We start from the raw sequence: 12,891 nt of genomic DNA, 5'->3' as shown, positions 1-12,891 counted from the left end.
ACCGGGCATGCGCACTACCTCCTTATGACCGGGGTCGCCAGTATAAAAAGATTGAGAACCACTGATCTAATGCTATCACTGAGGTTATAGAAGAATAACAAATTTTACTGAATAAAGCAAACGCGGAAGCTGATTTGAATGTGGATTTGGATTTTTAAAACAGTGATATGGAAAAACATGCTACAATGGATTTACAAATGAAACCAGTAAATATCTTAATTAAAGAATATATACAAGTTGAGTGACTTGGAAAGCTTTATTATCTTGATTTACAAAAGAGATATGTGAAACTAATGAAATTCTTAAGAGGAGACAAACAGAAAACAATAAAAAAATTCACTTGTGAGATATGACAGGATTAAAAGATATGACAAGAAAAGTAAACAAAAGGAACTCAAAGTGGACATCTGATCAGGCTTAATATATATGTTGTAGATATGGGAAAAGATACAAATATTACACATTTCAAATTCCTTTACATAGAAACAAGAAGGGACTGAATATAAACCAAGCTTTAATCTTTACAATGGGAAAAAGAAAATAAAACAAAAAATACCAACAATCATTAATATTAATTTTACCATAAGATTGCACAACTCCACTGATCAGTCTTGTATTGATAGTTTCGCCATTTCTTTCTTTTTCAATCAGCTTCAATACAGCATTTGTAACCTTTGAAAATATGAATTGGACAAATATACAAATTGATCACTCCAATAATATAATGGATCTTTTTATAGTAAATAGAATACTTTGAGTACCTGGGTGGCATGCAATGCCCCAAACCCTCAGATGTGATCGTTAGGATTCCTTCCAAATGTTGCACCAAAATATTATGTTTAATAAAATGGAACAAAATTAATACATTAATGTAATAATCATACATAAAATACTGGGGAAGAATAATTTGAATTGTTTAAAAAATTATTCAAATAAATAAAATTTATTTTTGGTCCTCACCCCATTTATTTTTTGAAGTACATGCCATTCAAAATCCCATGCAGATTTTTAGACCTTTATTAATGATACGTTAATGAGACAATTGAAATAGTTTAACTAACTATGGCCTATTATTATCCAGAACGTATTGCAATGGACCTCGGGTTAATACATTCAGCTCTTTATGAGGTTAGCATTTTTGCATTTCAGTTTTTTTAATTACTGGGGTTTAACATTAAAATTTAACTGTTAAATATTATGTACACATGAGTTATTAAACATGATAAAGAAATACAACTAGATATTAACAACATATTGATGATACTGTACTCCAAAGCATTAAATGATTTCATGGATAAAGTGAGGATAAAGAGGATAAAGTGAGCTCTATGGCGCTCCAAACTGCAGTATCTTAGGGCTTGATTGGTCTTTTCATATCCATATGCATCAATTAGAGCTACAGGTACTTCAACTTAAAAAGTTTGTTTAGTGACCATTCGAAGTTACAAAGGCACTGAAAAAAGTGACATGACCGTTTTCAAACTTACAATCATTGCAGCATCCCCATGGTCACACGATCAAAATTCAGATGCCTGGCAACCTGTTTCATATTTATGACAATTGCAATGTCCCAATGGCATGTGAATACCCTTTGCAACCTTCTGCTATGCAAAGTCAATGTGGAAGCCAGATTCACTTAACAACTGTGCTATTAACTTAACAGTGATTCACTTAACAACACCGGCTCAAGGTTGACTCAGCCTTCCATCCTTCCGGGGTAGGTAAAATGAGGACCCAGATTGTTGGGGGCAATGTCAATATATATATACATTGCTTACTGGTGTACACCGCTTAGAGAGTGCTTGCACTTAAAGCGGTATATAAGTCTCATAAAATAAATAAATAAAAATAAACTGTGACAAGAAAGTCGTAAAATGGAGCAAAATTCACTTAATAATTGTCTCACTTAGCAACAGAAATTTTGGGCTCAATTGTGGTTGTAAGTGAAAATTATCTGTCTGCTCAGGAAGGAAAAAAATTACTGTAAAATTGTATCTCCAACCTTCAATTCATGCAAGAGTTCCAAAAGGCACTACAGTCTATTAAGAACACAAAATAATTCAGTCACACTAGCAAATCCCTGTTTAAGTCCCACAAAAGGTTAGAAATAAGAGCAAATAATTCAATTTTTAATCCATGCCCACATCTAAGCCCTGACGGAAAAGAGCTACTGACTCATTATCTTCTCTTCCAGAGAAAGCTGGAGTCTTAGCAGTTTAAAATTATTGAATCCAAGAGTGGTTCCTTATACAGAAGGTACACAGCACTTCTTCAAAGATATAAGGAATTTCCCCTCCCATAATGAAGCATTCACAATAGTTCAGATCCAAGCTCCTATTCTCTCCAGGTTCTATATACTGCCAGATAGCTAAGGGAGCTAGTCCATGGTTAGCCTAGTTTATGATTGTGAAAACTACAGTTCACAGGGCAAATTTGGCCCTCTATCTCTTTTGGTACACCTGCAAGATAAGATGGGAGATGACAGATTCGATGGGACAAAGCCAACGTTGAGAGCAAGACAACAATGGGGCATGCCCTGTGGCATTCCTTTTTGCTGGTAGTCCAGCACTCCTAATACTTATCACGCAACTTGGCCTACAGACCTTTTTGTTACACCCACTGAGGCATTTCAGACCTGCTACAGTCTCCAAAGTTAACTGCCACTGCTTGCACCACACAGGGAAGTCTCCAATCCTGGGCTGTGGCCCACTACTGGGCTGTGGCCCGCTACTGGGCCATGGCCTATTCAGAACCAGGCCATGCAGGTGGCAGGCTGGTGTGCATTCACACCCACCTTTGCGTGCAGGTCAACTTGTGCAAGTTGAGCTGTGCACATGCACACACAGGCACCAGCCCGCCACTCACACGGCCCCCTCGCCAAGCTGGGCTGCCAAGCTGCAAAGGCTGAGCTACAGTGGCACATTGGTACTCAACTGCATTTTGTCCTGTACTCATCATTTATTTGGTACTTGTTGCACAAGCTAGAACTTGTTGATGTCGGCTGCTTTATGACTCACTACATTATTCCTTATGGGAAATATTTGTTTTGGTACTCACCATTTTTGGTACTCATTGCTCCTTCTGGAACCAATTAATGATGAGTACTGAGGTACCACTGTACTGTCCTGGGGTGTCAAAAAGCCAGAAGGAGGGCACAGCAGCAGTGGCTCTTCTCATATAATTCCACTTCACCGAGAAATAAATACTTTAAAGTATTTTTATAATCTTGCCCTTTATAGAAAAATTTTGGTGATCCATAGCTCATTCCACAAAATGTTCTGTCCACTTCCTCAAGATCCACAGGATCAAACCCCTTACAGATAACACTACAGGACATTTTGCTCAGCAGTTCACATCATCCAGCCAAGTTAAGGTGAAGGAGGGAGTTTATGTCAAAACCCATTCTTTCCCTGGGGGGGACCAATTTAATTTCTTTTTAATTTCTTTCTGAGGGTTCTGCTATTCTCCTGAGGGCGAAGGGGGAAGGCGCAGCATTATGTTTCTCTTCTCTGCTACAATGTATCCTTTCTGCTGTTTCTACCAACTTGCTCTTTGAACTTTCTCTCCCTTGCTGTTACCTTGGGGTGAGAAAGAAATGTGCCTCCGACCATCCGGCTTATCTCTCACTGCAGAAGGGAGGGTGTGAAGACTTAACAGCACAACCATGGGAATAGACTCTGTTATCAGCTCCGTTCCCACAATGACTTGGGACTGGCCCATTCAAACTGACCGGATGGACTATTGCTGGAGGACTAAGCAAACAATGTCTGATATTGGAACGGAGAGCCCAGCCGATACAGTTCTCAATCCTCAAGCTCGTCAGACAAGGTAGTGATCGTGGAATGCCATTACAAACCTAGGTAGTCGATGGGTGTCGGGAAGGAGGACTAGGAGAAGAGATCCAGGAAAGTGATGCTTAGACATGGCAGTCACCAGTCGGGTTGGAAGGTTGAGATGAAGAGGTCGCTTTGCCTTAGTGAAGATGAGGACCGACTGCCCCATTCCAGCCAGTTCCTGGAGCAAGCTATCGACGTGCTGAGAGTCGCCTTTGATTCCATGAAGGAGGAGAAAGCAGACCATGCCAGGGAACTGCTAACCCAAGTTCAGCCAAAGGAACAGATGAAGAAGGGGTGAACCAGCAGTCCCAGGCCCTTCCAGTGCCATGGAAGCAGCAACCATTGCTACCGCCGCTGCCACCCCCGGGCGAGCCACACCAGCCGATGGAGATGCACACCAACACAGGGGAAAGGGATATCAATCTATCTGAAAGTTCCCACGGCTAGGAGTGAAGTACTGCGGGAGCCGTGTTGGCTGGGGTTTTTCCTGACCCAAGTGTTGAACTACATAGAGGAATATGGCCGAGACATACCAAGTGATCATGGCTGAATACGGATTGTGAAAGCAGCCCTAGATGGTACTGCAGCAGTCTGGGTAGTGGATCTCCACGATGCCAATGCCCCAGAACTGCAGAATTTCAATCAATTTATGGCAGCCCTCAGACGCAGATCTGAACACCCTTTGGCTGCTGAGAAAGCACGAGAAGACTTCAAAACTGTCAGGCAAGGGCAACGGCCATGGCGGATACACCCAAGAATTCTGGGCCCTGGCCAGCAAGCTGAACTGACCGAAAGATATTGTTCTGTCCCAGTCTATGTGAGTCCTTGTTATGCTCACAAGAAGAAACCCCTCTTCCAAAAAACAGACAGGAACTGTAAGAAAAAAACAACCCCTTTTATTCTCATAGACTTGAGTCAATGTCCAAGGCAAACACAGTCCACAGAAACTCGATCCTCAACACGAACGATTCCCTTCGGCAACCAGCACCTCCCACACCTTCACTTTTATTACTCAGCCAAGGCATGGCTTCCTAATACCTTCTCATTTGCTTTTAGAGCTGCCCCATTGCATTACTCTGTCCTACTCACTTCTCTTGCCGGTGCTTTCATGCATCCTGGATTTGTCCCAACTGTTCTTTATCACTGTCTAACTCAGGCTCCCAGCATAGCTGTCTCAGCCTAAGCAGCTAAGTAGAGGGGCCAGGCTCCTCATCTGATTTTAAGTCTTGGAGCTCCTCAGAGCCTTCCTCTGACTCTAATGTCACTCCAGGCCCCTCCTCCTCATCTGATTCCTCAGACTTAGCTGCCGGATCCACAGGCTGGCGAGGAATCACAACACTATCCCACACCGCAGGACCCCTCCCCCAGATCTGCCAGGCCGGATGTGGTCGTGAAGGGAACTGTTTGTAGAATGATGTCATCAAGGCAAGAACATGGACATTGGTCGCATCCCCCCAGATGAACTCCTTGTCCATAGTCCTTCCACTCAATCAAATACAGAAATCGCTCTTTCAGCCAACAGGAGTCTCAAATAATGATGATCTCATACTCAGGAGAGCTGTCTCCATCATGTTGTTCTGGTGGGGGATATTCTAATCATCAAAGTGGACATGCCGGCTGTTCTGGGATCAATAGAAACTGATGCAAGACCGGATGTACCAGTAATGACCATGGCAAAGTTAACCGATAAGCGACCAGGTTGATGATGGTTTTGATAGGGAATAGTCCTACATACTGGTGGTCTAGTTTCTTGGCAGGCCAGTTATACGGCAGGTTCCTGGTTGAAAGCCACACCCAATTTCCCACCATTAATGTAGGCATATTTCGTCTCGACGGATCGGCAACCTTCTTGTAATCCTCCTTGGCCTTATCTAATTGTCACCACACCAATTGATGGATAGCCTGTAACTCGGCTAGATATTTGTTAGCTGTAGGAACTGGCGAGTCGAGCTGCGAGAGGGGAAAAAGCTGGGGATTAACCAGGAACGATGTCATATGCGTGGCGGTGTGTTGTGAGTTGTTAAACGCGAACTCAGCTACTGCAAGATAGTCTGCCCAATTGTTCTGCTGCTGATTCACAAAACAGCGCAGGTATTGTTCTAGGATTCTGATTACTTTCTCGGTCCCACCATCAGTTTGCAGATGATGCGCTGACGAAAGGCAGATTTTTGCATCTAGGGCCTTTATCAACCCCTTCCAGAAACGGGCCATAAATTGAGCCCCTCTACCTGAAACGACCCTATCAGGGAGGCCGTGCAGCCAGAAAACCTGCTAAATGAACATGTGAATGGTGGCGCGGGCTGACGGCAAGCGACAGCAAGGAATGAAATGTGCCATCTTGGTCAGCATGTCCACCACCACAAATACCATCGTGAAGCCAGAAGATGGGGGCAAGTCCGTCAAGAAGTCCATGGACACTGTCCCCAGGGTCTTTCAGGTGTTGGCAAGGGCTGAAGTAGACCTGGTGGGGCCGTCGCTGACTTGGCCTGCCTATATTATATACAAGACATGACGTAGACCTGGACATCATATCATACTCGGGGCCACCAGAATGTATGGGAGACCATGTTCAGTGTTTTTAACAGGCCAAAATGCCCCGCCGCTAGATTATCATGACATTGGTTAAGAATGAACCCTCTGAGTGGCCCTCCTGGAACATAGAGCCAATCACAATATTTCAGGAGTCCATTTGTGATGATCCATGGGGAGTCTAGCTCCAATTCCTCCCTTCATTGAGCCACTCACGCATCATGCTGTTGTGCCTCCTGAATCCGAGCCCATACATCTATTGGCTCCCAAACTCCAGAGAAAGATTCTGTGGGGAGAACTGTCCTGGGCAGAAGCTTGTCTTCTGTACGGGAATATTCTGGCTTGACAGAGCATCCTCTCTTTGGTTGCGACCGCTTGGTATGCAGGTAATGCAGAAATTGAACTTAGCAAAGAAGAGAGACCACCAAATCTGTTGTTGGTTCAATTTCCGGGCAGTTTGCAAGCTTTCCTGATTCTTGTGGTCCATCCAGACTTCAATTTGATGCCGAACTCCTTCCAAATAATGCCTCCAGGCCTCAAATGCCATTTTGATGGCCAATAGCTCCTTCTCCAGATGGTGTAGTTGCGCTAGGCAGGATTGTTTCCACGAATAGTATGCGCAAAGGAAGAGGGCACCACTGGGCGCATTAGCCTGGAGTAACACCATTCCAATGGCAATGTTGAAGGCATCTGCTTCCACGACAAATGGCCGTTGCAGGTCAGGATGTTTCAAGATGGGTTCCTTCATGAAGGCTTCCTTTAAAGCCTGGAAAGCCTATTGCTCTGGAGTATCCCAATGAAACTGGGTCTTTTTCTGCAGGAGCCGAGTGAGGGGCGCAGTCAGGGAAGCAAAACCGGGGATGAAGGTTTTATAGTAGTTGGCAAACCCAAGGAGTCGCTGGACATCTTTTTTTTTAAACAAATTTTACTGTTTTTTTTTTTAAAAAAAATTTAGAACAAAGTATTCAGGACACACCGTGGTGCTGGGGTAATCAAACATCCTAGAACAAAACATATATACATAGTACAGTCAATAGATCAAGTATTTCCTCTCTTTTCCCCTCTAATAGCATAGTATATTTAAAATATCCAATTCTAGCTTAAATTTATCCAACCTGAGCCTGTTTTAAAGGTTTATAAATTTACAATACCGCAATCAAATTAACTTTAAATAAAAACATTTTCAATTCAGATATCCCTTCCAAATATGTTCTACTTTCTTAATTTTATCAAATTCTTATTTATTTCTTCTTCCACTAATCTCCCCTATTTAAAATAAAATATTAATCTATCCTATACCTATCTAATCCCTCAATTAATCAATCTCTAAGCTGACAAGATAATATTAGACCTTAAATCATTTCAATTCATTAATCAGAATTCAAATCTCATCCAGCTAATAACATCCATGTCATCAAAGAATCACATCATCTTATTAGATTTCAATTAATTAATTCAACTCTAAAACATCTCTTTAACTTTCTTCATTCCATTACCTAATAATTTTCATACAAAAGAACCTAACATTCTAAAAAAAATACATTCTTAATATTCTTGATTACCTTTAATCCATTATATTAAAAAATATCTCATTTTTAAACAAAAATATCGATCTGTTCTACACATATCTAAATGTGTCTGTCTGTCTGTCTGTCTATCTATCTATCTATCCTATACATGTCTAATCCATCAATTAATTAATCTCTTTAGGCTAACCCACAGGTCGGCAACCTGCGGCTCCAGAGCCGCATGCGGCTCTTTGAGCCTTCCCCTGTGGCTCCCAGCCTCCTCTGCCTTTGCAGAGAGAGACAGAGACAGGGAGAGGCAATTGCGCTTCCCTACTTCTCTCTCTCTCTCTCTCTCTCTCTCTCTCTCTCTCTCTCTCTCTCTCTGTGTGTGTGTGTGTGTGTGTGTGTGTGTGTGTGTCTGTGTGTGTAAAAGAGAGTGCATTCACAGTATTCTCCGAGGAGCTGAAAAGCTTTCTGGGCGGAGCTCCTCCCTTTGCTGCGTCTCTGCAGGAAGCAGGAAGGGCAGGAGAGAGCTAGCTAGCCCAGCTAGGCTGACTCAGGAATTCTGGGAGTTGAAGTCCATGAGTCATAAAAGAGACGAGGTTGCTCACCCCTAAGCTTGTTGGACAACAGCTTGAAGCTTGCCAGGTGAGCAGCAGATAGGAGGGGGGGGGGAGAAAGAGAGAGAGGGAGGGAGAGAGAGAGAGAGGAAAGAGAGAGAGAAAGAAAGAGAGCGGGGAAAGAGGAGTGGCAGACCAAGGGCAGATAGGGAGGGAGAGAGAGAGACAGAGAGAGAGACCCTTTTGACATCTAAAATGAAGATAACACTGCATATATCCTTTTTTTACCTGTGTGTGTATGTGTATGTGTGTGTGTGTATGTGTATGTGTGTATGTGTGTGTGTATATATATATATATACACATACATACATACATATACATATATATACACACACACACATACATACACACACAAACACACACACACCTATAATAAAGGTAAAAAAGGATATATGCAGTGTTATCTTCATTTTAGATATCAAAAGGGTTTTGCGGCTCCCAGTGTTTTGTTTTTGGTGGGAAACGGGTCCAAGTGGCTCTTTAAGTGTTTTGGGTTGCCTACCCCTGGGCTAACCGAATAGTGTCCAACCTTAAATCATTTCAATCCATTGAACAGAATTCAAATTTCATCCAGTTAGTTATCATAGCTCAGAACATCCCTATTATAAAATAAACAAGTCATCTTATTTGATTAACATTCAATTAATTATTAATTCAATCCAAGTCTGAAACATCTTTTTACTTCAAACTCATAATCTTAATCCTTACATCAGTCCATAATTCTAGGTTGCCTTTAGTCCAATGCCTGAGATTTCAAATTTCATTTTTCAATCTTATTCTAGCTTTCCTCTTCTGCCAGGCAGATTTCCATAGCAAAGCTTCTCTTCCAGCTGATGAATCTCTTTTTGTTGCTTGTAGTGTCTTTTGATTCAATAAAAACCATCTTGATCTCTGCATTGGCTCTGTTTCTCTTGTCCATAAGGCCACGTTGCTTCAGAAGTTCAAAACTCAGTTTTTGCTTTTCCTGGTCCTCAAAACCATAGGTGAATTGCTTATAGGGCAAGATAGAATTCTCTTTATTATCAGTTAAGTCTTCATCTTGTATAATTTGCTTTCTAGTCAGGTGTAATCTGAAAGTCAGTTTTAAAGTTTAAAGTAGGAATCCTGGCTCTTAATTCTGTAGTAAACTCTTTTATTGTAGTACACATTTCTTCTTTGGCCTCATAGAACTTTTCCAGTATAAGTTTACAGTTTAAATGTGATTGAGGCTTCTCCATTTTAACAATAGCTGAAGAAAAATCCTTTTTTTTTTTTTTAGTGGAAGCTACAGTTGAAAAGTATCGCTGGACATCTTTAACGCAATGTGGGGGTTGCCAACTACGCAGAGACTCGAACTTGCTCGGCTCCATGGCGATGCCCTCAGGAGAAATACGATGACCTAGGAAATCAATGGTTATTTGATAGAATTGGCATTTCTCCAGTTTGGCATACAAATGATGATCTCGGAGCCGTTGCAGGACCTGACATAGATGCTGATGGTACGTCTTCCGCGAAGGGGAATAAATCAGAATGTCATCCAAATAAATCACGACAAACTGATCTAACAGATCCCAGAATATGTCGTTCATGAAGTGTTGAAAAACTGCAGGGGGGTTGGTCAGCCGAAACGGCATCACTGTATACTCAAAGTTCCTTTTGGAATGAAACTGCTCCAAGAGTCCTGCTTTCTTGGGATGAGGTTTTGAAGTGGGTCCTGACATTTTATCTGAAAAGTAACTCAGCTGATATTTCATTGTATTTGAATATCAGTATTTGCAGCCTGTCCTTATCTATAAGATTTGGATTACCTTTAAAAAGGTTGTTCATATAGGATTCAATGATTGTATTAAGGAAAGTTTCTCTTGCACACTTAGCATGCTACCCAGACTTAGTATTCATATCAATGTCTAGGAAGATTCTTCTGTCTTTCACTAACAGTGCACTGGACATTTCTTGTGGTATTTCATATCCTGGAACTCCTCAGAGAATCAATGAATCACTAAGATTACTAAACAAAGAAGTTGTTCAGGAGCAATCCTCTCAAGGTTTTAGAGATTGGCTTGGATCTAAATTGAACTGCTCTCCAAACTTCTAGTAAACGAAGAACCTTCTGGAAACCAAGTAGCTCCATTAGATGCCTGAGGCAAACAATTCAAATTGTCTCCCCCACCCCTGCCCCAAGTATTCCACACTATAGCAGTTTTAGAAATTAACATATATTCTGTATCACCAGCAGATAGTATCATCATTCTGTCATGGTTCCGATAGACAGGGACAAATAAAGCAGAACTCCGAGGCTTGGAACTTCCTCAAAGAACATGTTTATTAGTTACAAATAATCAGCACATGAAAAGTGAAGCCAAGTCTGAAGATACATGTAACAATTCCCCAATACAAAGTTAAGAAATCCCACCCCTAAGGCTATGCAAGCAACTACGTTCCCCAATATATCTTTTTGGCGGGCTTTTCACGAAACGCCCAGCCTGCAGTTTTGGGAGCAGCCAATGACCTTGGTTCCCACAGGACAAAAGTTTATTTAGACTAGCAAAGCACTGGCAATCCCCCCTCCCTCCTTTCAATGTGTCAATCAAAAATGAATAAGGAAGATGGCCACAGCCATGCTCATTTTTAAAGTTGACAATGTGGCTCTCTCATGTTAAACTTTATGATCTTTTTAATTATTTCATCTCTAATTTATTTAGCTGCTAATGTTTCTCCATCCCCATACTTTTTATTTAAATTATTTTTTAAAATAGAGATAAAATGAATGAATAATTTTCAGTATTAAATCATAGGCAATAAATGTATAATGAAATCTATCTCAGTTATACACAGAATAATAATTTATTTTTCATCATATTACCATTCACCAAATTCTCAAATTTGGTTTTAAATTAGTTACAGCCCATAATGATACAATAAACAAATTTTTATTCTATTCATAATTTTTCTAGGCAGATTGAGATTGGAATAAATTTTTAAAAATCACGTCATAGTCCTTCTCCACTAATACTATTTTTGCTACATTTGCACACATACACACACACACACAAAGCCAAGCCAATATATCTATCAATAGAAATATTACCTGCTTATTTAGTGGCCTGAACAAACAGTCCCTCCAGGTCACCAGTGCAAGCTAGGATTTAAAAAGAGAAATATTAGAAATGCTTATTCCTGTACTCATGGTTATCTATAATATTGCATGTTCTCCAGTTTTCAAATGTTCCTTTCTTCAAGAACATTGTTCAAATTTGTGTCTATCACAGTCATGGGACACCAGTAAAGTGAGAGTATATTATTCATTAGAGCCATTAAGAGGCCCTGACTCTCACAACTGTTCTATATAATAATATTTCTGATATGAACCAGAACACAAGAGGGCAAGCTTCAACCCTAACTTTTTATACAGGTCCATTTCTGTAAATTCAAGGTAAAAAGTACATTTTAATATAAAATTTAGACAAATTTAAGCAGACAATCATGACATGGTTTACTTTTCAATACAGTTGTTAGTATTAAGAAAATTTAACATTAACATTGAAGGATATTACTCATAAGCGTCACTTTCTCTTCCAAATGTAATCATAGCACTAATAATCAATCTCTGTGGATATGAATTATACTAAAGTAGGACTTTCTGTGTAGCATGTATACTGGATGTAATACAAAGAAAGCGTATGTTAGGATATGAAAAAGATGTACAGGGGCCAGAAACCAAAAAACGAATTTCTAAGAAGAATACTGATTAAAAATATTGCAGGGCTCCACAGCAGGACGCTTCTTGGTTATAGAAGGAAAAATGATACATCAAACTGCAACAACTAAATTACCACATTTTATCAAAGCTGTAAAAAAATAAAGTTGCTTTAAACATTGTAAAATAATGGAATTGATTACAACCAATCCAAAAAAGGGATAAATGCTTATTTGCAAAGCCTGCATGTAAAATGAAAATAAGTCATAAAACACTTTAAGAAAATAAATTTCTTTACAGCCTTCTGATTGTGTCAGAAACACTTTTTGAGTGATTCCATGAAAAATGCAGAAGACAAGAATTTCAGCTCGTCAACCCATATGACTGTGGTGGTGAACCTATGGCACGCATGCCACAGGAGGCACGTGTACCACAGGAGGCACGCGGAGCCGTCCCTGTTTGGGCACGGGAGGCAGGGCCAGGCTGCTCTCCTCCGCCTCTCCACATACGCCTGTGCTCTTGCTCTCGCTCTCTCTCTCTCTGCACTCTTGAGTCAGAGCAGCTGCAAGAGCTGGGCGGATCTGGGCTGGATGGTGGAGGCAGCTGCCAGTGTGAGTCTAGGTAAGCCTGCTGAGCAATTTGTCACCCTCCCGGCCAATCCAGGAGGCAGAGGCATTTTCCAAGCCTCTGGAGCTTGGATTGGGCCGCTGGGGCATCGCAA

At 41.0% G+C, this 12,891-nt stretch overlaps 1 protein-coding gene across 6 annotated transcripts in view; it reads right to left on the bottom strand.

Annotated features, from left to right (window-relative positions):
• The window catches only part of CUL1 (cullin 1), a 71,928-nt gene that overhangs the window by 33,558 nt on the left and 25,479 nt on the right, over nucleotides 1–12,891 (bottom strand). For all 6 annotated transcript variants that reach the window (XM_039362277.1, XM_039362281.1, XM_039362280.1 and 3 more), the window contains 2 exons: nucleotides 11,562–11,612; nucleotides 582–672 (listed from right to left, as the gene is read on the bottom strand). In XM_039362277.1, the coding sequence (XP_039218211.1) occupies nucleotides 582–672; nucleotides 11,562–11,612 (142 nt within the window). The remainder of the gene's footprint in view (nucleotides 1–581; nucleotides 673–11,561; nucleotides 11,613–12,891) is intronic.

Source organism: Crotalus tigris, unplaced genomic scaffold (assembly GCF_016545835.1).
Source record: "Crotalus tigris isolate CLP2741 ecotype Arizona unplaced genomic scaffold, ASM1654583v1 scf7180000019411.436016, whole genome shotgun sequence".
NCBI classification, from domain to species: domain Eukaryota; kingdom Metazoa; phylum Chordata; class Lepidosauria; order Squamata; family Viperidae; genus Crotalus; species Crotalus tigris.
This window is presented reverse-complemented; position numbering and strand designations above follow the sequence as displayed.